The 27,568-nt window shown below is 41.8% G+C and overlaps 1 protein-coding gene across 3 annotated transcripts in view; it reads left to right on the top strand.

Moving 5' to 3' along the window:
• Positions 1-27,568, top strand: part of LOC139478585 (regulator of G-protein signaling rgs-2-like) — a 123,243-nt gene that overhangs the window by 65,799 nt on the left and 29,876 nt on the right. For 2 of the 3 annotated variants that reach the window (XM_071261127.1, XM_071261124.1), the window contains exon 2: positions 11,903-12,087. In XM_071261127.1, the coding sequence (XP_071117228.1) occupies positions 11,903-12,087 (185 nt within the window). The remainder of the gene's footprint in view (positions 1-11,902; positions 12,088-27,568) is intronic. The other variant, XM_071261126.1, reaches the window with a different exon arrangement.

Genomic DNA, 27,568 nt, shown 5'->3' with positions numbered 1-27,568 from the left:
AGTAACGGGAGCTGTAATGGGGTTCTTGTATATTTGATTAAGGTAACATAGTCCTTCTGACATGTTGAAGATGTAGGTCACAGTCCTCTATCAACTTCGCGTTTTCATTTACTGGTATTTGTTGTTTTAAGCACTATGTTTCAATCATTCATCGGCTAATTGTCGACTAAGAAGGCACGGGTGGCCATGTTGTTTGAGGCGGCACAATATTGTCTGCAGAGGTGATGCTCTGGTTGGAGGTTCGAATCCAGTCGTTGTTCCTTGATCTGTTAGACTCCTGCCCATACCTATGACAGCATTCTACTTGATGGATAGATTGGGTGTGTGGTGTACCTCATGCTTGGTGTTGGGTGTGGGTGGAGGGTGTGTCGAAAAGGGTATGGGGCGTGGGATGCGAGCTGTTGGGTGTGGAGTGTGGGGTGTAAGCAGAATAGGTCCCAAGTAAACTATGATATTCGACTAATGAGTGGTTGCAATGGGTGACCTGATTTTTTAATCATCGTACCCTGACGACGTTGGTCTTTGTTCATGCTGTCAACCATTGGTCTACCTTGCCGAGTCTTCCATTATATACTGGGCAACGGCATACAGCTGCATACATAAAACTGACCAGCGTTACACATTCACACATTTAATTACATCCTGATTGCCATTGCCACCCAAGTAGTATGCACGTTCTGTGCAGATAATTAATTCTGTAATCACATGACGTATCTTCATGCTGTTGCTGAACTTTTCACACTTGATTTACGTCATGTATGTTTCGTATACCAAACCCCAGAAATATAAAGGAGACGGTTTTACATCCCTTGGGAACGCCAGAAACCTATGACTGTGGTTCAAATCCAAATAATGTTTCTAGGTTAGTAAGCACTTTGCCATACGTCTGATACCTACCTTATTGGGGCTTTTCAGACACATTAAGCTGACACGCCGTGAACTATATGGAATACGGAATATCTGCAAAGCCGCGTCAAACCTAACTCACTCGCTTAGAAATATATGATGTACACATATCTAGTGCTGTAGCATGAATTTATGATACCAAGACGCGTGTTGACCATCTGACCATCTGATCATTTAATCATTGACCTAAATAGCCTTCTGACTTAATCTTCACGCTGCAGGAAAAAGGACATCCCAATAACGACAATTTTACGACATGCCTCGTCCACGTGATGTGATGGTTTACGACATTAATTCCATGCTACAGAGGGCCAACCCCGGCTGGCTTCATCAGCAAGTATATATATGGAAGGCTGTTCACGCTGGGATCAATCGCGAACCCCAATATTTATAATAGCAGGGAATATTAAGCGTATTCGAACTTTGGACATGACAGGCCTCTATTTTATTAACTATATTTTTCGCCTCTGTAGTTTTCCTGTTATGCTAACAAATAATCATCTTCCCATGGCAAGGGTGTAAACTGACTTTAAAAGTCTACTTTCCACCCTTGCCGAACTAGGCTGGAATTCCGGAGTTATATTTTGGTTGGACTAACGAGTCGATGCATAGTCCAATCAAATTCGCGTAACTAACTAGACATCCGGTTCGTGAACAACGTGGATTTCAACGTGCAGACTTCGGTCGACTTCAGGATTTGAAACACATGTGTACCGTCGACTGGGCGTCGACAGCTATTTTCCAAATCTTTTAATGTTTGTAATCAAGGTGCTCAAATGATTTGATGTACTTCGCGAGGTAGGACCCGTTTTATTACAATATAGGTCTTGATTATCGATCAGATCGTCTTCACTGGGAGCCGCCATGTTTTTAATCAAATGAGGTGGAGGTGGAATCTGATTGGTCTATGGGAGGGACATAGTAGGGACATACTAATAAATAATTAATAAAGAAAATCAAGGTCATGTTCTTGTCATAGTAATTAATCTTTTTATTATGATTATATTCACCAAAACAAACGTTACATTTGTTATTATCATTGACATCAACAAGTGTGTTTTACTTATGGTTGTCAACCAGTATTCATTTTTTTTCAACAGTATATTTTGATTCCACTGGCTAAATGAGACCTATATTATTTCTATGATTTCCGGGGACGTTCTTTGGACGTTTGACTTTTTGACACGCAACATTCCTTAGAAACAACGATAATCCCACTCTTATCTTTCTATTTAACATACTTAAATATACATGTGCCTGAAGCAGTGAGTAAAGTGCTTCTCCCCGGGCCCCGCTGTTACCCTCACCGTCTGCCATTCCCTCTCCCACTTCCGTTCAGCCTCCCATTTTCACTCCCTGTCCCACTTCCGCTCTCTCTCCCACTTCCGTTCACGCGCCCAACTTCCGCTCTCTCTCTCTCCCACTTCCGCTCCCTCTCCCACTTCCGTTCACGCTCCTACTTTCGTTCAAGCTCCCATTTCCGATCCCTCTCCCACTTCCGCTCTCTTTCCCACTTCCGTTCATGCGCCCAATTTCCGCTCCCTCTCCCACTACCGCTCACTCTCTCACTTCCGATCCCTCTCCCATTACCGCTCACTCTCCCACTTCCGATCCCTCTCCCACTTCCGCTCTCTCTTCCACTTCCGTTCATGCGCCCAATTTCCGCTCCCTCTCCCACTACCGCTCACTCTCCCACTTCCGATTCCTCTCCCACTACCGCTCACTCTCCCTCTTCCGATCCCTCTCCCACTACCGCTCACTCTCCCTCTTCCGATCCCTCTCCCACTACCGCTCACTCTCCCACTTCCGTTCAGCCTCCCATTTTCACTCCCTGTCCCACTTCCGCTCTCTCTCCCACTTCCGTTCAGGCTCCCACTTCCGTTCACGCGCCCAACTTCCGCTCTCTCTCTCTCCCACTTCCGCTCCCTCTCCCACTTCCGTTCACGCTCCTACTTTCGTTCAAGCTCCCATTTCCGATCCCTCTCCCACTTCCGCTCTCTTTCCCACTTCCGTTCATGCGCCCAATTTCCGCTCCCTCTCCCACTACCGCTCACTCTCTCACTTCCGATCCCTCTCCCACTACCGCTCACTCTCCCACTTCCGATCCCTCTCCCACTTCCGCTCTCTCTCCCACTTCCGTTCATGCGCCCAATTTCCGCTCCCTCTCCCACTACTGCTCACTCTCCCATTTCCGCTCCCTCTCCCACTTCTGCTCTCTCTACCACTTACTTTCACGCTCCCACTTCCGCTCCCTCTCCTACTTCCGTTCACCCCCACCCCCCTCTTTTCCGCTCCCTTTCCCTCTCCACTCACGGGGCGGTCGGGTAGCCTAGTGGTTAAAGCGTTCGCTCGTCACGCCGAAGACCCGGGTTCGATTCCCGACATGGGTACAATGTGTGAAGCCCATTTCTGGTGTCCCCCGCCGTGATATTGCTGGAATATTGCTAAAAGCGGCGTAAAACCATACTCACTCATTCACTCACTCTCCAATCACACCCACGCCTTCACTAACTCACCCACACACTCTAAAACCCAAACCCTCACTTTCTCCTTCATCCCATAAACACAATGAAACATACTACCTTCACCTTCGAACCTTCACCTTGACCTTCATCTTTACTAATCATTGGTATCTTTCCAATTAACAGTTTCCCCCTGTCAGCTTCTTTCTATTTCTTAAACTTGTTGAAAAAATGTCCATCAACAGTTTTACCACATTAACCAACTTTCGCCCAACAACTCGATCAAGCGTATCGAACTGACCTCGAGAACGACCACCGATTGGTTCGTTCATCACATTCCGAAACACACTAGAGACCAATGATCATCAAATATGTATCTCATTATCGGGATTTCGAAGAGAAGCTCTTTCTCTCAGATTGATTAGATGCACTATTCGTAAGAACGTTCACCGCCAGGACGCGCTGGGCGTTTTAAACATGACTCCAGTCCCTTATGCCGTAAGTGAAATGGTTCACCCAATAACCAAAGTGGGTCACTGGGACATATGGTATGTGTGACGACGTTAAGGTCGTTGCATGTCGCCTTCAGCAGAGATGCAGATAAATGTCACATCACCACCCATCCTAACAATCTTCAGATAGCCATCAACATTTCTGGCTCTTCTGTGCCTTCACATAGTTATTTCTTGTTGGCCAATAATTGACATACGTTCAGGGTCTGTTTTGAATTGAAACTCTATTATTCTTGTTATATTTTCTCAAGGGTCTGTCTAGGACTGTCGCTTCCCATTTGGTCAACTTTTAGCCCACGAGTTGTTCAGATAACACCATTGCTCTGGATATGGTGCCCTTGGGGGTTGATTGAGTTGTGAGCAAATGGTCGAGGTTTATGTGTTCTGGGAAGACCGCGATCTGCTCCTTTCAAACGCTATGATCGTTCCCTTGAGTGAATAACAAAATCGTTTAGTGAAGTTAAAAAAATATCAATGAGTACCACTTCATGTATTATGTATGTGTTTTTTCTCAATGCTACTCCTGTGTGCGTTTGTTCTCGACAGCTTTAATCTTCTTTGGCAGTACCACTTTAAGGATTATCAATTTTCAGTGTTTTCACTCTACCGTTAGAATTGTTACTACAAAGTTTGCAGGAAAAATTATATTCAATTCCGAAATGAATTCATATGAGCTTTTCTTTTATGCATTACGAATAAAGAACAACGCTCAAGCATGAATTCGTATTGCCATTCTAATGTCTTACGAATATGGAACAACTTTGGGAAATGAATTACGAATTATTTGCATATTTTATGAATATAGAAACATATTAAAAACAGCTTGTACATGAACATTGATTAGTTATGGTGTGTATTCCTTTCTGGTCTACACTATCACTCTATTCCGGACATTGCAGTTCGAATCTTCATCTTTGCATTTCGTTCATGGTGTCGACCTATGTTCGGTGTAGGTGTGGACGTTGTCCAATTGATAGCCTTGCTCCAAGGCTGTACTGAAAGAAAAGTCTATAGATATGTAGTAATTCTATCCTCGTAATTGACAAGTCTAGACAAGTGGACATGAGACTCCGTCCAGTCTCTAATAAGGACAAGTTGCTCTTATTATTTACATAATCTAGAACTTACGATTTTAACTAATACTTATTGCTTTGGAGACTTGTGCATGTCTATCCAATCGCCTCTGTGTACACCTAGTTATGGTAATCTTTAACTACAAGACTGATGTATCAAATCCGAAAAAGCAGGAAATTTGACGACTGAAAACAAACCTGCCATTTTGCCCTGGCCTGTTCCCTTTTATGAGATTACTGGATGAAGATATTACCGGATTTTTACTTACACGAATTCTCTACTCGTGTATGGCAGTTTGTTTGACATTTGACATATGGTTGTTTATCAATCTGACAACGAACAATTTAAACCGAGAGAGCTTAGTGATGGGTCATATCAAAATATTTGGCATCATCAAGTATGGTCCATATGTACGTCAGTTCATTAAGCTGGAAACACTCTTAACAGGTTCAGTACCAGTTGCCTAGATTGACTAGGAGATAGTTAAGCAAATGTCCAACGACAAGAAGAGTAGCGACTTACAGGTCACGGTAAGTAGTCCGAGTGAGTGAGTGAGTGAGTTTGACGTCGCTTTGAACAGTATGTCCGTCATGACCAGGTGACAACTTTGGTGACACAAGGTAGGGTATGACGCCAACATACCAGTTAATACAATCGGGCCGAATCTTGGATTCTAACACACGATGAGAAATCCTGGCAGGCAGGACACCACTCTGCACAGCTAATATGCATGTTTCAGTTCATTAAGCTACCTTGAGTCTACATGTGATCCTATTACAAGTTATGTTGAAATGACTTTTTGCAACCCTTCTACACGACATCGGGGATAGTCCTAACTTGTCTTACCCTGTTCCAATGAGATCCGTCGAGGCGGTCATCAATACGGAGTTGTTGATCAACAGAGACACACTACATTATCAGCATCAACTGTTTGGTTTTATACAATGTATCAGCATCATATGTTTGGTTTTATACAATGTATCAGCATCAACTGTTTGGTTTTATACAATGTATCAGCATCATCTGTTTGGTTTTATACAATGTATCAGCATCAACTGTTTGGTTTTATACAATGTATCAGCATCATCTGTTTGGTTTTATACAATGTATCAGCATCATATGTTTGGTTTTATACAATGTATCAGCATCATCTGTTTGGTTTTATACAATGTATCAGCATCAACTGTTTGGTTTTATACAATGTATCAGCATCATCTGTTTAGTTTTATACAATGTATCAGCATCATCTGTTTGGTTTTATACAATGTATCAGCATCATCTGTTTGGTTTTATACAATGTATCAGCATCATCTGTTTGGTTTTATACAATGCTATCACTTATAATATTCTTCAAACAATCCACTGGTTTAGAATGCAGTTACTTCATGACTGGCGTTGTCGTCTGCTCTGAGTAGAACACAAGACTAGTCTGTTCAGATTTTGCAGGATAGAATTTCCTAACTGCCGACAGAACATATCTGGTTTGTTTCCGGCGACTTGATGATGTCCATCAATAGTTTGTACAATCCAAAGTCGCAGACGTACAGTTCTATTCACTGGACTAAGGCCTTTCATTGGCCAGAGGACCCGTGAAGATCCGGGTTAGAATTGGTCTTCACCAACCCATGCTTGTCGTAAGAGACGAAACACGGGATTAGGTTGTCATCTTATCCCAATTGCGTAGATCGGCGCTGATGATGTCAATCACTGGACTGTCTGGTTCAGACCTGTTTACTTACAGACCGCGCGCACGCACGCACGCACGCACGCACGCACGCACGCACGCACGCACACACACACACACTTTGACGGCTTGAATTGTGCCGCAAAGCCTTTTCCCATGTAATCTCAATGTGTTCATGTGCTGTAAATCAAATACACTCTTTGACGGCTTGAAATGTGCCGCAAAGCCTTTTCCCATGGTTCTCAATGTGTTCATGTGCTGTAAATCAAATACACTCTTTGACGGCTTGAAATGTGCCGCAAAGCCTTTTCCAATGTGTTCTCAATGTGTTCATGTGCTGTAAATCATATACCCTCTATAACATAAACACTGCGACACTCTCTGACGGCTTGGAATATGTCAAAAGCATGTTGACATGTGTTCAAATCATGCCGGTAAATAATGACACTCAGAAAATAACATCAGTGTGCAGGCAGCAACATGTAGCTACGTATTCCTGTCATTCTGTGCCAAGAGAATAAAAGCACCAACTGACAACTTTAAATCCGCTGCAAAGCCTTTATACACCTGATCTTACATACAAAATCAAGGGCACAGTGTGAATGTTCATCATCAATAGTACCTACAGAAGATCCAAGTGTACGATGTAATCGTTCCATCGTTGCCTCATCTGGTGTGCAATCGTTTTGTCCCTCTAATTACAATGGGGACCTTGTTGAAAATATTTTCCGAGCACTCCCACGTGTCCCTTAGGGAAGATTTTATGTATACTTCAGTCGCCTGGCAACGCGTTTAATTCTCGTGGGTGTGCAGGACAACCAGGTCAGATTTCATCGTAGCCACTCGTTGCTTTTCCGAATAGCCTTATACATTACAGAAACGGCGATTGAACACGACTTCTTGTAGACAAGTTTTTTTAGTTACGAAGTTGGAGCTATTTTTTGTCTGGTTGATAATCAATCGTAGTTTGTATTTGATTTATTAACGTTAATTGAATATTAGTTATTACTAGTGAGATCAATAGATATGCGAATGATAATCAGTTCTGGTCCTTATGACTAGGTCTAGATAGGTATGGTCAAATTTAATGCTTAATTCGACGTTACCATACCGACACTTTGATCATTCGCATCAGTCGCTATTTGCCGAAATTACAACATTTCTAGTTATACTTGGTCATGGTCACAAAAAGGACGACGGCCAAATGATACAATTGGTTTGGAAGATGTGCAGCCCCTCCTTCAGGAACCATCGTTACTGCACAAACTAAGAACAAGACTAGGAATAAAACGACTCCAGCAACTTTGGTTATGGACACGGATCTACAAACAGTAGGAGTCCACAGTATTGACCAGAGAGTATAGTTCTTGATATAGCTTTGAAACGTTTGGCTATACTAGAAACAGACTCATCTGACCGCATGTTCCCGAATTTGAAATTTGAAGCTTTAAACATAAGTAGCATTCTCAGACAAAAATGAGTTTCCTTTCAAGGACCACCATCAGTTCCATTCCTTTGTACAAAACCGCCATCAGTTTCATTCTACTGAACAAACACCATCTCATCCAAGTTGTTCATTTACAGGAACGTGTTGCAGAACGTAAGCTTAGCTTCAGGAATATCGATGATCCGATATCGTTCAATAACAGTCAAATAATAAATTCCATTCCATTGATTTACCCACCTGAGCAAGGAATACAAAACACCCGTGAAACCCTCATCTGTGTCATATATAGATCTATGCATATATATTCAGAGTGAGAAATAACTCTCCCAAAGACTTTCCTTTTATGCTGAGCAGTAGTCCAGCAGCTCCAGGCTTTGGTGTTTGCATTTCATAAGTTTTGAGGTACAATCAAACATGGTCTTTCAAAGAAGATTTCTAGGAGCGGCATACGAACCTTGTTCAAATTCAAGGCCTCAGTAAAGCTTTTAAAACGTTTTATGGTAGACATGTGGAGGACATTTCCAAATTTGACGTCATCATCGACAACAATTGTTCGATGCAATTCCCAATTTTGACTTGTACTATATGTTCTAGTGGGTTTTTTCAGGTGAACCATTGACTTTCCTTTATTTGTGTTTGTGCCGCCGGTGGGGCATGACACGCTCACCTTTTCGCGAACACCTGGTATTATCTCTATAAAGTGATTCATAAACTCTTGTTTATGATATAGTCGTAATCTTATGATGGGCTCTGCTTTCAGCCCAGATTTATTTATGATTATTGAAAGTATTCGTCGCTTTCATAATCATGTTGTAACTCTCACAATATGTTGCATATGAATAGACGTCGAGGTTTTTGTAACAAAAGTCTTCTCGTGAATCTCTTTTCCTAACTGATCTAATTTGTAGGTTAAGCTTGCCATCACGACATAACAGAAATAGCTGTGTTCAATAAACAAATGAGCATCGTTGTGGCTTTGTAGCTCAGTTTCACGAGTGACCTTTCCACCTAGATACTTTTAGTTCTATATAGCCTCGTTTTGAACCTCATGGCCTTGACCGAGCATTTCAAAGCTGGCGGTAGTATTCTGTATGGGTATATTAGTTTGAGCACGAAATTGCTGGGATTGACAATGGCTTGGTTCAAAGCAAGACTTCCTATTGCCATAACTGGTACAGATAACATACCTTACTCGTAGCATGTTTCTACACATTAGTGATATTTATTGTCATGTGTTTTGGCAACAAAGCCGGTCAGTGACGCCTAGATATATCAGCAATGATCAACAACAGTGGATTGGTTGTTTGTTGTGCACCGCACACATTAAAAGAGGTACCCTGAACAATAGGGTATTCATTAGTATATTGAATCGAGCGTTGAGCTCTATTCATTACTCGTCACGTTCAAACAGTAAGCATCGTGAGGTGTTGTGGAAGCTATTGCGATCTGATGAGATTGATCCATGCGGAATTTTCAATATGCATTTATCGTTTTCTTTGTGTAGAAGGGACGCATACAAAGTTCCTGGAATCTTGTTTACGTTTGTACCGAGGCCCGTCCAACATATGTCTGGTTGTCTGTAATTCGAGATAGACGAAGTGATGTGTGAGGTGCGGTGAAATGGGTTTTAATGGGATTGAAGATAGTTGCACCTGCATAGCGACGTGCATTACATATGTGTGCGTGTGTTGGTATATGGCGCGGACTGGGGATGAAACCGCCGACCTTCCGCTCTCCGAGCAGAAATTCTTTCCACTCCACCCCGCAAACGGTCTCCCTGGTCAAAGTGTGTGTGTGTGTGCGTGCGTGCGTGCGTGCGTTCGTGCGTGCGTGTGTGCGTGCGTGCGTGCGTGTGTGCGTGTGTGTGTGTGTGTGTTAACGTCTGAGATTAAGCCAAGTCGCAGTTTAATACGGATACCCCACTCAGACTCGGAGCCGACTAGTCTTAATGACGAGCGTCAGGCAGGGTAACAACAAGTACCGCCTTTTGGTATAACGCGGCCGGGGATTGAACCACCGACCTTCCGCTCTCCAGGCAGACGCTCTATTAAGAAGACCACGGGGGCGTTTACGAACGCGGTACCTTCATAAGACATCTTATAAGGAACCTCCTTGGACCATTAAGTAACATAACATTACACGACATATCAATATAATGATATTCGAGCTTACGAGGTGCCTCAGCTGTTAAATTCTCGGGCAAAACATATAAATATACCGGTTTTTAGTCAACTGACCCATGAATTCACTTGCAACAGGTACATTTTCGTAAGAATCGACTCGGTGGGGTTTCGGATCACAATAGACGAAAACAGCCGCCACAGTGATTTCCCTCTCCCTGACTTCAACAACAGTGAAACTTCAACGATTGTACCCGATATCTCAAACATAGAAATGGATTAGTCCATTGAAGTACTCCACTATCAAAAGATTACAAATAAAGAGGCCGTTTTCTCCAATCGTGAAGGTCATTTTCACTCAACCTATTGGCCGTTTTCTCTTATGCAGTGGGGACGGTCGGGTAGCCTTTGTGGTTAAGCGTTCGCTCGTCACGCCGAAGACCCGGGTTCGATTCCCGACATGGATAAAACGTGTGAAGCCAATTTCTGGTGTCCCACGCCGTGATGTTGCTGGAATATTGCTAAAAGTGGCGTAAAAACCATACTCTCTAACTCACTCTTATGCTGTTGCCGTTTTTTTCAATTACCCGATGGTCGTTTCTTCCTGTTCCCTTTTCTGGGTCTGCATCTATCATATATCACCTTGAAAGGTCATGACATGACATAGATACAGGAGATTTTTCTGAATTCCAACGTTTTCTTCAATTTTGTTAAACCCCAGCGCCTAGTGGGTGATTTGAAAATCCCTGAACGTCACAATCGTCATTTCAAACGTTTCGTTCATTTTACAAGCGATTCTTATATTCACGATTTACTTAACATCTATAAACGGAAACACATGACACCTTATTTAGACACCTGTGAAACTTGCAAATATCCGATTTCTATATGATTGACCTTGACCTTAACCTTGACCTTGACTTTTAGGAAAAGGCACTCCCTGTTCCCTGTAATCTGCATCATTGTTTTTAGAGTTTATAGAAATATAGAGATAAACACCGTCGTCGCAGTGGTCGTGTGTGTTGTGCTGCTGTTTTGCCTTGCCTGGTTACGCGGCTGTGGATACATCGTGTTTACTAAGACACGGAAGCTGGTGTTATTGTACATCTATAACATAATGCTTCCTTGAGATTTTTAATCAAGATACTATCGCTGCATGTATCGTCAAGGGTTTTAATGGCCGGAGCTGGTGTAATTTGTACTTTATAATGCGTTATTCAGGAACAATCATTTTCTTCCTTTTATTGAATCTTTCTGTGGGAAGGGATATAAGATATAAGATATATGATATAAGATAGATTTGTGTGTTAAACGCGCGGCATGGTTGTGATGAGGGGTGTTGGTTGGACGTATCAGGAAAGGGTTTTCTAAGGTAAAATAGCGTTCACTTTTCTAAGACATGTGTTGTTATAAGTGGTATTAACTAATATGTCCCTTAAGGCCAATGTTGCTGTTGTAGAGTAGTGCCGCAAATCCAAAAATCAGATCCCCGTCCTCCTCCTCCTCCTCCTCCTCCTCCTCCTCCTCCGTCATCAAGGTCATGTTGTCATATTTATTATATCATGCCCAAACTTTGGCCGGGGATATAGAAACAGGATTGTTCGCCGGTCCGTCCGTCACTTTTCGCTTCGTTTCCGTAAGATAAATCATCACCGTCATTATTATTATTGTTATTATTATTATTATTATTATTTCAGATGAGTGCTGCCACTGTGCTGCACAGACAATCGTCGGGGTCTACGGACAACGACGTGAGGATGCGGAACAACCGGCCAGTCGGCGGGGGGCAGCAGCCGACGTCCACGGCGGAGTCGCCCCCCTCGTCCCCTGGGCAGTCGGCGGAGAGGACAACACGGGGCTGCTGCTTCTGCTGGTCAGTAGGGTAGGGACCATTCCTTATCTCAACACTTCCTTGACCACTTTAAATCCTTATGCACGTTATTGCATCAGATCGTTGACCTCCGTCTTGCCTTATTTTGGTTTCGTGGTTTTACGTGCATCTGGCCCGCAATACAAGAGCTGCCACAAAGATGCTTCAGGTTAAACAACAATAGAGAGTGGATACAAGCGAGTGAGTGAGTGAGTTGGGTTTATCGCCGCTTTTAACAGTATCCCGCTGTCACGGCGTGTCAGCTGGATGTGACAATCGTAGACGTTTACCGCTATGGCGAAACCCTCACGCTGACGTTTGGGTATGGCTGACAAACACCGTCCATAATCGAAAATGGGATTCGAACCCAGGATCAGCGAATTCTGGCACAGTAAGTAGCATCTGACCACAATTCCTCCCATGTACCCAATGTAATTGCGTTTTGAAGAGTGTATACGGTATCCTGGACATGTCTTATATCAACGTGAACGTTAGATAATGCACATTGCCTTCCCGTGTGCGCTATGAGCATTGAACGTCCCTACTGTAAACACTGTGGGGAATGTATGACGATTACTGGTCTATGGCGGTTCATTAAGAGAAGAGTGCTTGTATTCAGGACATTACAAGAGCCTTACTGTCACAGCCGTGCCAAATGTGCTCATTGGCTAAATGTAATTACCATGGAAACGATAGAGATCACTACCCAGCACGTGCTAAACAAGGGCATGTGGGACAAACCTGAAATCACCTGTGCCTTGGGTTTCGTTTAATGTTTCGAACAAGGCATTGAAATTCAATGAATTCAATTTGAAATATTATCATGTCGGAATTCTAACCTTACTGGTATGAGCATACAGCCTATAAGATTCTATACATTCTCGGATGTGCACTGGAAACGAGGAATACCGTTTAAACGGATTAATAAATTAACAATTATGGTTGTATTTATCCCCCGCCGCGCGAAAGCGCGAAGCGGGGGATATAGTATTCACGACCGTCCGTACGTCCGTCCGTACGTCCGTACGTCCGTCCGTCCGTACGTCCGTCCGTACGTCCCACCTGTTTGTTGCCGCGATATCTCAAGAACTAAACACTGGATTGTCTTCATATTTGGAACTATGGTGTATATACAGACTCCGCAGACACCAGTCGGTTTTGGTGACCTTGACCCCATTTTCAAGGTCACAGCAGGCATATCTGCTTTTGGAGTTGGAAAACGGTGTTGCCGCAATATCTCAAGAACTAATCTCTGGAATGTCTTCATATTTGGAACTATGGTGTATATACAGACTCCGCAGACACCAGTCGGTTTTGGTGACCTTGACCCCATTTTCAAGGTCACAGCAGGCATATCTGCTTTTGGAGTTGGAAAACGGTGTTGCCGCGATATCTCAAGAACTAAACACTGGATTGTCTTCATATTTGGAACTATGGTGTATATACAGACTCCGCAGACACCAGTCGGTTTTGGTGACCTTGATCCCATTTTCAAGGTCACAGCAGACAAATCTGCTTTTAGAGTTGGAAAACGGTGTTGCCGCGATATCTCAAGAACTAAACACTGGATTGTCTTCATATTTGGAACTATGGTGTATATACAGACTCCGCAGACACCAGTCGGTTTTGGTCACCTTGATCCCATTTTCAAGGTCACAGCAGGCAAATCTGCTTTTGGAGTTAGAAAACAGTGTTGCCGCGATATCTCAAGAACTAATCGCTGGATTGTCTTCATATTTGGAACTATAGTGTATATACAGACACCGCATACACCTGTCAGATTTGGTGACCTTGACCCCATTTTCAAGGTCACAGCAGGCAAATCTGTTTTTGGAGTTGGAAAACGGTGTTGCCACAATATCTCAAGAACTAATCGCTGGATTGTCTTCATATTTGGTACTATGGTGTACAGGCGGGGGATATTTCGTCACTCTGTGACAAATACTTGTTTATTACAGAATCACGAATATGGACATCAAAGTATTGACATTTCAACCCCACCCCACCCCAAATTCACAAAAAAATGTCAGTATACTTTGGTCCTGTTTGATGCATTATTGATGCTTCGTGCTTTGCGCGGTAACAGCTTGTAGACTTAGTGGTAGTGACGGTGCGTCAAACATTCCCAGAATATTACGTTTTCTAGAATAACCTTGAATTAACCTCCATAGTGCAAAAAAAACCTAGCCACGCTTGAAACTGTGTTATGCAAACCGTGTCATAGGACATTCCTTCATGGTCATTGAATAACAGTGTACAGCATTATGACATGAGAAAATCCGTTCCCTCTCGATGCCTGTGTGCCACCCACGCGAAGGCATTTGCTTCCGATCATTCAGCTTTGTTATCGGATTGGAGCATGAAAGGTCCTAATGCTGATTCCTTGTAGATGTTCGCAACAGATAATGTTGTGATAAGTACCATTAGGCCAATGGTGAAGCACCGTTGCTCGCGATGCGGTGCTATTTGTATGCTTTCCACCAACACAGAAGGCCACAACTGACAGTTCCTTGTATAGCGGAACCCCATTATACCACACATCTAGTTCAAGTTATGACGTGTGTTTGTTTTATTTGGAAGGGAGGGGGCTCGTGTGTGGGCGTGTGAGTGAGTGAGTGGGTGGATGAGTGAGTTAGTGAGTGAGTGAGTGCGTGGGTGGGTGGGTGAGTGAGTGAGTGAGTGAGTGAGTGAGTGAGTGAGTGAGTGTGTGTGTGTGTTAAAAAACTATTTTTTCCGAATTTCTGAAAAAATAATTGACCTCACTTTATACCATCAATGGAGATGCCAGACACTGTTGTTTTATCAATTACAACGTTAAATTGTGTGAGCGAGTGCTATTTGAACGATGTGTGACAATGATAAGAACAAAACACACTTCTCCAAATGAAACGTAAATTTGCCCTTATTTAAGCTTTGTTAGTACGTCTCCATCATTGTTGTCATCGGTAATTAGGCGCTTGTCAACCATACGTTTATTGTGCGTTACGTTCAATCATATCTGTCAGCCGAAGACGGCTACGACGTTGCTATGTTCCAAGCTTTGCAACACGTTCATAGATCGTGGAGATTCTCTCAACGTCAGTGACAGACTTCAAAGTGTTAACCTTTACAAGAAAAGGAAATCCAGATGAAACATTGATTTAATATACCAATCCCATCTTCCTGGTTTAAGGCAAGTTCATCTTATGTTCGTCTCAATCAAACTATTTGGTCTCAAACAAACCCTGTTCCTAAACATAGCGTCTGAACAAGAGTTTAAAAAATCAATCACAACACAAGCTGTTCTAAGAGGACCTCCATACCTCGCATGCTTACACGTTATTATAATTCTATTGACCTCTTATGGGTATGGATTCGGTTTCCAAGGCAACGGACAAACATAACAACGACCAGCGTTCCCAGCGAACTGGTCTTCCTCGAGTATGGCTGTGAGATATGACAGTATAATTACTGATTATAATTACCTGGTCTGTGCCATTAAAAGATTATAACGAAGAGTGTCAGGGGCATGAGGTTAAACATGGTGCCGTGTACTGGCTGATATGAATTTCAAAAAGTGTTGTAGTTACATGGTATGACTGCAGCAAGCGCGTGCTTATTGTTTATGTAATTGAACAGATAAAATATATTTATGTATAAAGCAATAAAGTCGATCGAAACGTTCAATCAACTTACATTTTTATGACTAATTTGGATAGAAGTTCTTACCATAGATTTACGGTATATCAGGCAGGATGCAATGCATTATAAACTTGTAGGAGAAATCAATGTGGTATGCATCGTGAGCCTGTTACGTGGTGTTTTGCATCATGTCATGGTGCTTGACAATTCTATGTATTATATATAATCTTTGAGATTGGATTGAGACGCATGGGACATTACACATTATAACCATGAGTGAGTGAGTGAATTTGGTTTAACGCCACTTTTACCAGTATTCATTTTATATCGTGGCGTGTCATCTTAATGTGTGAGGAAAGCCCGAAGTGATGCAGGTCTCAGATGTTTACCACTTCGGTGAAACCCACGAGCACGGGTATGGTGCTGACAAACCTAGAAACATAATCGGGGCGAACCGGGATTCGGACCCGCAGTCATAGGTTTCTGGTATGCCCAATGGACGAATCGCGGCGCCTTAGACGACTGGGCCACCCGTGCCCCCCATTATACCCATGAGTGGAGTCGAACCTGGGAGATGAGGTGAGGTGAAATTGGGTTTAACGTCGCGTCCAAGATTATTGCACTTATATAGCGACGTGCATGCACGTGTGTGTGTGTCTGCTTGTACTAGTCGGGACTGATGCCGATTTATAGTGCTAGCCCACTGAGATACCATGCCGCAGTTTAACATGAATACCCCACTCAGACACAGTATACTGACTCCGAGCCGACCAGTCCTTGTTTTAGCCCCTTAATGCCGAGCGCCAGACAGGGTAACAACCAGTACCATCTTTTAACGTCTTTTGGTATGCATGCACGTCGCTATACAAGTGCAATAATCTTGGACGCGACGTTAAACCCCATTTCACTTCACCACCTTGTTATTATTCAGGATACAAATAATTACTCTGGACGAGGTCAATATGCGAGAACAAGGACCGAGGACCAGACAACTGAGGTGGTCCGGCCAAACTGCCGAAGGGTTCGGATCCGAGGATCCTTGCTTTCGCATATTTACCTAGTCAAGAGTAATAACTCTTTTTGTTATCCCGAAATTCACTTTAATGTTTAAGTCTTTAAACCGTCCTCTGTTTCGTTACAATAACTTAGCTGCGAACCGTGAAACGTTTCTACCAGACGCCATCTTGATTTCTAGCAGACGTGTCAATATTCATCACGTGACAGGTCAATACTGATCATGTGACGAGTCAATATTTGAGGTCACTGTCAGTCACACGATTTCTGGGTCTACATTGAAATGTATTGTTTCGTCACGTGGTACGGATTAACCAACGGAATTGCAAGATTCTTAATAGAGGTATAACAATTGCTAATATGGATCGAGAAGCCTCGTTTCAGTTCATTGTTTCTGATTGGTCGATGATCATTGCCAGGTCAGACTTTATCACTCAATAAAATTATTTCGAGCAATGTTTTATTTCTCATCGCTGGAGTGTTCGAATGTATTTCTTTCCTTTGAAAAAAATTGTTTGTGATTGCAGTTTGTTTGTTTCGGATTTCAAACGGCATATATTGCATATTAGGTACATCGAATGCGACTGATCCAGTCTAAGGCCATTTCGATTGGTCGGTGAAATTCTTGCCTTATTCCCTCACACTGGTGGGTCCATCCGCGATATTATAACAATAGTGCACTGGGCCCAATGTATCATTGAACTAACCCGGATACCCCCTACAGCGATAAATTCCTCGTTAATATCCAAGTGGTATATTAGAGCAAGGGTCAATCTTAATCAAATATTAACCAGCAAATATTTACCGTGTCCAAATATTGATAGTGGGTTGATTGCAGTGTTTCTTGCCACCAATGTCTTTGACAAATGTTAAACCGATTTGCAAGATCTGCTGAAGTGCCTAAGTAGAAACGCCATAAATTACCTCACTAATATGGTAGGCATCGCTTGAGATATTGATCGTGTTCAGAGCCTGAGTAGCACATCCCGCCATGGCAATCATAACGGTAGACTGGATACGGCAATGCCTACCTACCGCTGATTGAATGATGGACTAATTACAACTGATTAATAGATTATTGGGATCGACAAGGCTTCGTGTTCTTTCCTGTCAACAACCCCAAGCCTTAGATGTGTATAACGGTTGCTAATATATATCCGGGATTTGATATCACAAGCCATGTACATCGGACGAGTTGAAATATCTTACCGGTGGCAATACAATTAGCAACATTTGTTTTGCCATGTATGAATTAGATCATATTCTAAATTGATTTCCCTGTGGTTGGACAATGGATATTGTAGTTAAATATGGCCGGTTCCACTGGGCTGCGTTTGTTGTGTTGGGCCTCTCTGAATACAATGTTTCTTTGGCGTAATATCGAAGTATTTAAACGGCAAAAGGCATATTTGACCTTTGCTTGAGTATGGTTTTACGGCGCTTTTAACAATATTTCGGAATTAATCACGGCAATATCACGGCAGGGGACACCAGAAAAGGGAATCGAAACAGGGCTTCGGCGTGGCAAGCGAACACTTTGATAGACAAGAGACCCACCTCCGTTTTTACGACATCCCGAAAAATTCATAATGCTTACACATACAAATGTGATCACTAAATATATATACTGAACGAATAATTGAGGGAACACGGAATACACCTTCTTGTTGTTATGAAGCAACTTTAACTGGCAACATTTCTATGTGTTCCCCTTTTTATTCTCATCAGTATATATCCGCTTATATCGTCGTTTGTTGACATGCATATGCAAGTGATTGGGGTTAAACCCAACACACTCGTTTATACGTTTTGAGATGGCCGTAAAACAGCATTATGTACAGTAAACTACATTTATAACGAACACGCTTATAACGAACTGACGGATATAACGAACTGTTCTTTTTGCCCCGTCCGTTTGCTGTAGTTATGCTGCGTATATGCTTATAACGAACTACGGTTATTACGAACTAAATTGAGTGGTCCTTGTAAGTTCGTTATAAGCGTAGTTTAATGTACTGAATAAGACAATAGACAACTGTGATGAAGAATGACTCTTGTAGAGCAGGATATTGAGATTACTACACGAGTGCCTTCCAGGTACCATTTATTTAACGACTTGTACGAGCGAAATCAAAGTGTGGTAAGATAAATGGTATTTTACAGAAACTAGTGCTATAATCTGTTTCTTATCGCACCATTTTAGCATCGAATCAATGCTTTTTATTCTTTTTTCATGATCGCAGTGGCGCAGTTAATTATTACACAACAGTACTGTCATGAGTGACGTCACTCGACATACTGCTTACTACTTATACCTTCCACACAAAACAATGTCAGCCATAGCTGTGAAATTCTCAAGTCGATGATGATAATGCAATCCAGATAATCCCAAAGAACATTATTAAAACTCTAAAACCATAAAGGTTCGTCACAGACGAAGGTGAATTCGACCTACGCACGAGAAATGTATCTGTGCTTAACAAGCAGAAAATTTAGTCCGTCATAATCTGACTTCCGGTGAGACCCGGAACTCGATCTCACGCATTTTTTTATTCCAGATATCTGAAAAGGGTGAGTGAGTTTGGTTTAACGCCCCTTTTAACAGTATTCCAGTTATATCACGGCGTGTCAGCTGAATGTGGGAGGAAAGCCCGAAGTGATGCAGGTCTCAGACGTTTACCACTTCGGTGAAACCCACGAGCACGGGTATGGTGCTGACAAACCTAGAAACGTAATCGGGGCGAACCGGGATCCGAACCCACAATCATAGGTTTCTGGCATGTCCAAGGGACGCAACTCTGCACAGCGAATCGCGGCGCCTTAGACGACTGGGCCACCCGTGCCCCCTATCTGAAAAGGGTTTCTCATCCACAGATGTGTACAAAACTATCGTCCTTCGCGAATAGCTGGTATCATCACTATTTGAGTGAGTGAGTGCGTAAATGTTGCCAAGCGCCGCATCTTAGCAATATCACAGCTATTCGCGGCGACTATCACTATTTGTCCAAAACACATGCTCCTGACGTGTCGGAATCGTAAAACGGACTCTTCTGATTATGATCATTGAAATGGTTTTGTCTTTTATTTATTCGATAAAACAAATGTCTGCTAAAACTGACGTCGAAAAAGAAACTTTACACCATGTTTGAAGAGTTACAAAATAACATCAAACGCATGTAGAAAATCGATATGTATATAATTCATTAGAGTGATCATTTACCAGCAGGTTCAGAAAAAATCATTTCATTCCGGTTTGACTGAGACACAAAGACAAGTGGGGTCAAAAATTCCAAAATTGACATTACGTGAGAAAAAGCTTAAAAAAACAGAAAAAGCGTGTCATTTGTCCAATTAATAACGTGTGTATCCACCTTGGACACTAATACACGCCATAACACGTCGACGTTAGGCGGGATTCTCTGCCATTCGTCAATAAGACATTGTTCCAACTCCTGAACAGTGGTTGGCACCACGATTCGTTTTTCTGTCGGTCAAGACGGTCCCATATTTGTTCAATCGGATTCATGTCTGGGGAACAGGCGAGCCAGGATAAGACAAGAATGTTGACGTTATTCAGAAACGTGTATTTCTTAAATGCGTGACGGTCTTCAGCGGGCGTAGTCAAGGGTGGTCGACCGTCTTCGTGGCCTGTCCGATGTCCGACCCCTCTGTCGTAAAAGTTGCATTAAATTGCTGACGGGAACAGCGGAGTCTTCTGGCAATGTCGGCGTTGGAGACGCCTTGTTGAGACATTCCGATGGTCCCCTCTCTCTAAGATAACCGGGTCATAATGTTTTGTGCTTTTTCTAACCTTTTTCGTAACGAGTCGCGTAAGCCGTTTTTTTATACAGACAGTTTGCACGTACATCTCGCGTTACATCACCAAACCTAATTTCTGGCAAATTCACGTGTATTTCATGAATTAAGAATAAAAATCGCTTTGTCCACCAAATACGTTTGGTTTGGCAGTAGGGCTATCTTTAAATTACATATCATGAAACTTTTTTTATTTTATAAAGGGTAGTGGCCTTGAACTGGATATGAATAGCAGATCAGTTGTGGGATTTGGTATTAAACTTTTAAGCAGATTTGCTATGACAGGGCATCATCTGTAGTGTTTAACTGCAGTCAGCTACATGAGGTAGTTATCGTGTACACCAGTGATTCCTCGCTAATCCTATTATTTCTATGTACAGAATCTTAATGTACAGCTTAACCACAGAATATCACCAGAGGAGAGTGTGCTAGCTTTGTTGCCGCGAACTCGCGCCGTCACGCTCGGATGTTCGCGTGCTTCACTAAAGTCTGGATTCATCACTGCAAGGAAGTGAGTTAGTGAGAGTGATGGGTTCAACCCCGTTTTGAACAGTATTTCAGTAATATCACAGCGTGTCAGCTTAGTGTGAAAGGAAACCCTACAAAACGCCGCACATAGACATAGGCCACTTTGGTGAATCCGACGAACACGGATATTTTGGTGTGACAAGTCAAGGATCATAATTGGACCAATCTTCGAACATACGATCAGCAGATCTTACCACTCTTAAGGGACAAAACTCCGCCACCTTAGACGACTTAACCATCCGTGAGGCCCCACTGTAAGTTACAGAGCTCCAGATAAGCTTTTGGTGGTGTGGGTATTTTACCCATGCATTTTAAAATCATTGGGTATCAGTTATTCTATCGGGGTATTCAAATTTCTGTTACCCACTAGTTTTTAGACATGTGGGTATTTAAGTTAAATCTTAAAAAACACTATTCACCTCGTCCCTACAAACTGGTGTCATGTGGGTTCTAGAGCTTTGTAGGACTAAAAAATACCACGATACTTCCACAAGAAAGTGTGATGGCAAATGATCATGATGTAACTGTCATCGTGGAGTTTGGCAAGGTTGACGAAATGCCCGTTTATAATTTCAAAATAAGTTGCTGATTTGCTAATCGAATATGCAGGGTTACTTCACAATATTTTGATGATACGCACAAGTTTAATTTTTGTAGCGTATCTGTAATGTTCAATGCGTATTTGATACGCTTGTATTTTATTTTACTGTGTATTTCTGCATTTCTGATGCGTATTTTACGCAGATACGCAGCTTATCTGGAGCTTTGAAGTTACTAATGTATTGTAATTTATGTTTTAAATTGCGTTTGAATTCGGTTCGTATAGATACAGATGTCTTAATGTAGTATGAAATAAGGTCAGGTACAGTGTTCTATAGTACCTCAATTCGCTCTTTAGAATGAATTACCCTTGATATGATCCAAAGCCTTTCATCACCAATGCCATGCGCGTTGGTTTCGGACATGAGGTTAATGTGACTGTACAACATGTGTCATGTTGGATTTTCCTCACTCATGAAACACTGGTACTGCTGGGTGTAACTCAAATACTGTTTAGACGATCGTTACTGCTACTATCTATAGCGACAAAACCCTTTCCATTCTCGTAAGAATTCTCCATGTGGCTAACATAAAACTGTTTGAAAGCTTTACTGAGGCCTTGAATGTTGTTACCCTGATCAAACAACTTTTGAGCAAGACTCGTATGACGCTCTTTGAAATTTTCGTAGTTATTTTAAGAGCATGCTCGATTGTACCTCAAAAGTTGTGAAATGTAGACACCAATGGCTGGAGCTCCTTGAATATTGCTCCACATGAAGGTAAGGCTGGCTGACTATTAAACACCTGAAGTCACCCTCTTGTCATCCAGTCATGTGGATACTGAATCTTTATGTTGAGATCTAAATATGAAACAGACGAGGCGGTTTCACTTGTTTCTTTAATTTCTAGCTTAGATGGGTAAATCATTGGAAGGCAATTGGCTATTTGACCACTATGGGCGATATCAGATCACAGCTACACCTAAAGCATTAATTTACCTTTTTGGTCAAATTTCTTGTTTTGATTTTGCCAATCCAAGCTAACATTCACTTAATGGCTTAGCATTTCTAGTGATACATAAACACACACACACATACACACACACGCGCGCGCGCGCGCACGCACATACACGCACACGCGGTTCTAATCTGATACCCGTTCTAAGGGCCACGGTCGCGTTCTCGTACGAGAAATTTAGATCGAGAGAACGCGAGATTTTTTCGAAATCTCGTTTTCTCGTGAGATCGTTTTCTCGTGTTATAGCTGGATTCCAAAGGTCATGCGTTTGCAAGAACGCAAGAATGTCCCTTACAGTATTCCACATGATCGCGAGAAAATTCTATCGGGAGCTATCGTCAAGGTAAATATGTTTGCACGACATTGTCAGTTTGGTCTGAAACCTCTTTGCAATAATTAGCCATACCACATTTTGCACTGGATTTCTGTTGAGGCCATTCGTGTGTATTACAATACTGTTCTCAATGAACGAGCATTTAGCATTGTGCATTAAGCACAATTGCTGATGATACACTGAGCAACCCGTTATAATTTACCGCATTTTATCACAGCAGCAATGGAACGGACCAAAACATAGACAATCAGTCTACATCAAATTATTGATGATGTGGATGCTGTGAAGATGCTTTGATTGAATGGACTATTCATTTGCAAAATTTGAAAGTTTCCAATTACGAGCATATAATCAAACAATAAGTCAAATTATTAATGCATAGAAATATTATTTTAACATTTTGAATGTTTTCATACACTACTGTAGTTAAGGGTTGTGCACACAGAGGCTAGATTCCGTGCGTACTTTAGGAGTTGGTTCTGTAGACCTTTTGGCCATTCCGGCAAGTACAACGTTAGTTTGTAAGTACTTGTGATTTCGAGACCTATGAGTAGAACTTCTGTGATAGTTTGTTTTCACATTGGCTGTTCTTGCGCTATAAACTGACCATTTGATATGCCTTAACATAATAGTTGAACTTCCTTTTACAGAATATATCCCCTTCCTTTTATAGATTGTATATGGCATCTCCTGATGACTCTTGCTCACCCATTTTGTCATCCTTATGTATTTGGTCATGTCAGAAGTCCAAAATGTGTTAGTATAAGAAAAAAAAAAGAAGGTTATTTGACACCCAACAGTTTGCTGTATCTTTAACTTTCATCTCCATTTGGCCCCAAAAAGGGCCATCATCCTGCTCCATCCTTTGATTTTCGAGATCCCTTCTTTCATTGGCCAGTCATACTGTCATGTGACTTCCAGTTTATATTTTACCATCGTCACGAACATATGCACTACAATAACTTACCTTACTATCCCTATCTTAGAAACTCCTGGATGACCTAGTGAGATCTGATGACCAATGATACTAAATGGAAGACAAATACCGCTTTGTTTTTCGTACCCACGAGACCTTTGATTCTAAATGAACGTATGCGTCTGTCCGAGTTCCAAGGCATCAATAACTATTTTAAGTGAATTCTTCAGACGGGTACCAAAGGTATAGGACTAAATTCCCTAAATATTCCCGTATTGCCATGACTTTGTCAGCGAGGCGTGACTTTACAATATGTATGCCTGAATGGTAGGTTTTTATGTCATTGTTCGGCATGAGTCTTTACTGATAGCACCGTTTGCGATAATTTCTTGGTAATCAAATCTGTTGCTGATGGAAACACCATTCTTGCACGTCATCTGGGCTCCGTTCCACAAAGCGATCGTAGAGCTACGACTGTCGTAAGCCTATGCTAAAGAATGGGAGTTACGATCATCTTAGCGCTACGATCGCTTTCTGGAACGGGTCCCTGGTCATACTTCAGAGTACTTTAACACCGTCACTGGATGCTTAATATGTAAGTTGCCTTTACAAGAAACATTTGTATAAACTCATTCCTTGATATTCTCTGGGATTGACCTTAACAAGCATGAAGTGAAGTTTCCTCCCCTTATTAATGACAAAATCACCGGACAGTGATTGCATGTTCATCTATTTGGTTTTTATTTCATATATGACCGCCAAAGCCTTTGAATCCCACCCAACATTATTCTCTCGACCAATTCAGAAATACGTGTGATAAAAGTCTCCTCTTTCCGATGTATACATGTCTTCGTTGTTATCGTATTGAATCATATTGAACAGTTCTACCTGTGGTCAGTTGTACTCCAATGTCTGTCGTGCTAAAATATGCCTGTGGCACTCCGAGGACATTCCGCGTGATCTCTGCTTCTAACGGGGATAGATTACATGTTTCAGAGATTTGTAAGTGTAGGAATCTACGTCATCAAGCAATCCTAATCATAGCCTCCGGCCTGGGGTCTCAGCCTCAATCAGATCTCAGTGGCTTAGGCCAGTACGGCCGTGGCCGTAGGTTGCAATACCTACGGTTCAAAACTGAACTCATACGGTCGCCTATTTCAAATATTAATCAGCATTGATTTGAAACAATCGTCTTAAGTAATTATCTTTTGCTTCCGTTGCATACTGACAATATCAACGTGATCAAGAAAAGACTTTCTTCTGGTCTTTTTTCCATTAAATCAGAATGCAGATTGAATAGAATAAGTGATCTTTTGTGTTGGTGTCTTGAAAACCGGCATCTATACACCTGGAAATTAATTAAGCACCACCCACATTTTAATGAATGTGTCAATTTACTTACCGCCTAGTGTTAAGTGCGTTCGAGATCCAATGATGCTTCCTGCTGACCAGAGTCATCAATCATGAAGAAAACAAGGGTTTGATTTGGAACATTGACATTTATTATGAATTGTTGTCATTTTGAAAAAAGACGTTATATTCACGAAACACAAAGGAGAATTTATTATTATGTAATGAATAATTAAGTGCTTGAAACAAGTCTGTATCAACGCAGTCCTAAACCAATGTCAGCAGATGCAAGGGGCACAGTTCTCGTCACTTCTTGTGTAACCATCTTGAACACGGATGACAACCGCCAGATGCCTCCCTATTCCATTAATCAGACGGTGTACTTCACGTTTAGGTATTGCAGCGCATTCCACATACAAAGCAGCGGCGAGTTCACGTAAATTTTGGACAGGTGGTCCTCTCTGTAGGACTTTACGGCCCAAACTGTCCCAAAGATGTTCTGTTGGATTGAAACTTCTGGACTTCTTGCTGACCAAGGAAGTGTCCCGATGGCATTGTGGCATAAGCGTTCCAGAAAAGCACGTGATCTAGCATTAGCATCCATGAAGTGGCCAACGCTTGCCAAAATGGGGTATAACTGCAGCCTCTGATCTCGGGGTCGGTTCAGATTGCCCTGCACAGTGATCAAGTAATGTTTACAACTGAATGAAACACATGCCCTTACCATTACCGATCCCCCACCAAAAGGATGGGTCTCTAGAATGTTGTCTACAGCCTTGGCCGTATTTTCTGCCTCCAGACACGGGTAAGACCGTCTACCACGTGTAACAAAAACCGACTTTCATCAGAAAATTGGACTCTCCGCCATGATGCAGTATTCCAGTTTAAACGTTGATTAGACCATCCTAAATGAGCTTCTTTATGGGTCTGAGTTAACAAGGAACGTTTGATTGGTCTTCTGGCTCTGCATCCAGCTGTTTTCAGATGATTTCTGATTGATCTGGTTGAAATCGTTCTGCCTGGTAGCTACTGTTCCTTTAAAACTTTACTGTTGTCAATTGGACGTCGTCTAACGAGCATAAATACTGATGCATCTCTCTCCTGGATGTCGTGCGAGGCTCACCTGGGCGTAGCCTGTTCTTAACTTCATTTTTGTTGTTCGGCACATCTGCACTAATCTTGAAATTACAATATGGGGACATTCAAACAGACGTCCAATTTCCCTACAAGACATTCATTCATTTTTCATTCCAATAATCTGCCATATCAACGCTTGTTAAATGACAATGCCCTGCAATAAGCATGCAGTGTTGAGAAATGTCCACTTGCAATGTTCACAACCAGTAGGTGTTTTGTATGACACCGGTATTGGTAAAGGTAAAAGGGCTATAATATCTAATACATGGCTACAACTCATTTTCAAAACTTATCATTTTGCGTTGTTTTGATTTTGGAGGTGCTTAATTAATTTCCAGGTGTATACTTTTGAACCATTTAAAAAGAATTCAATTGTTTCGTTGTTGGATCTGCGACAGCTTCGATATCAACATAATCTGATGTTTTAAGATTATATAAAAAGAACTGATTAAATATGTCTATCAAATGAACAGATTTAGTTTTGTTCTATTAATTACCTGTATCTGTTAATAACATTTGTTACCTGTATCTGCTTTTAATCACCGTTTATCCTCTGTTATCAATTAATTTACATCATTAATTGGAATGAATTGCCACATGTGTCCCTGTCCTTGTTTTATTCCTTTAATGTCGAACACCAGGCAGGGTAACAACAAATACCGTCTCTTGGGAAGACGCAGACAGGGGAGCGAACCACCGACCTTCCCTCCCCGGGCAAAGTCTCTTTCAACTAGACCATGGAGTCGGTCTTGACTTTAATATTAAGTGGAATGTGGTTTCAGGTTAACCAAAACCATAAAAATCACTAGATTTAAGTTATAGTATCTCTATTTTCAAAGTGTATCACTTATACTGTCGTATGCTCTTCGTGTTATTATCAATACTATTATTTTCAATCTTTACACGATATTAGTGTTTAATTGCTTCAAGAAGGAGTTAAAAACTGCAAAGAGACTGCAATGAGACTGCAAAGATTTCTTAAACTGTTTTATATGATTCATATAATTGTCACATTTACATACATATAATTTCGTTATATTTTTCAGTGGTCTTTTCATATCCTTTTCACCGCTTTTTTTTTGCTTTTTACGCGCAATGGAATCTGTTTCGTCGGATAACCGGTGATTCTCTGGCGTTGACGTGTTATATTTATATAAGAATAAGTGCTCTTGTGCGTTTGTTTTAAAAAAAAGATTTTATTAATGAGTGTACATTTTTCT

Source organism: Haliotis cracherodii, unplaced genomic scaffold (genome assembly GCF_022045235.1).
Source record: "Haliotis cracherodii isolate W230 unplaced genomic scaffold, xgHalCrac1.p SCAF_4, whole genome shotgun sequence".
NCBI classification, from domain to species: domain Eukaryota; kingdom Metazoa; phylum Mollusca; class Gastropoda; order Lepetellida; family Haliotidae; genus Haliotis; species Haliotis cracherodii.
The sequence above is the reverse complement of the archived record's forward strand: the minus strand, read 5'-3'. Positions and strand labels throughout refer to the sequence as shown.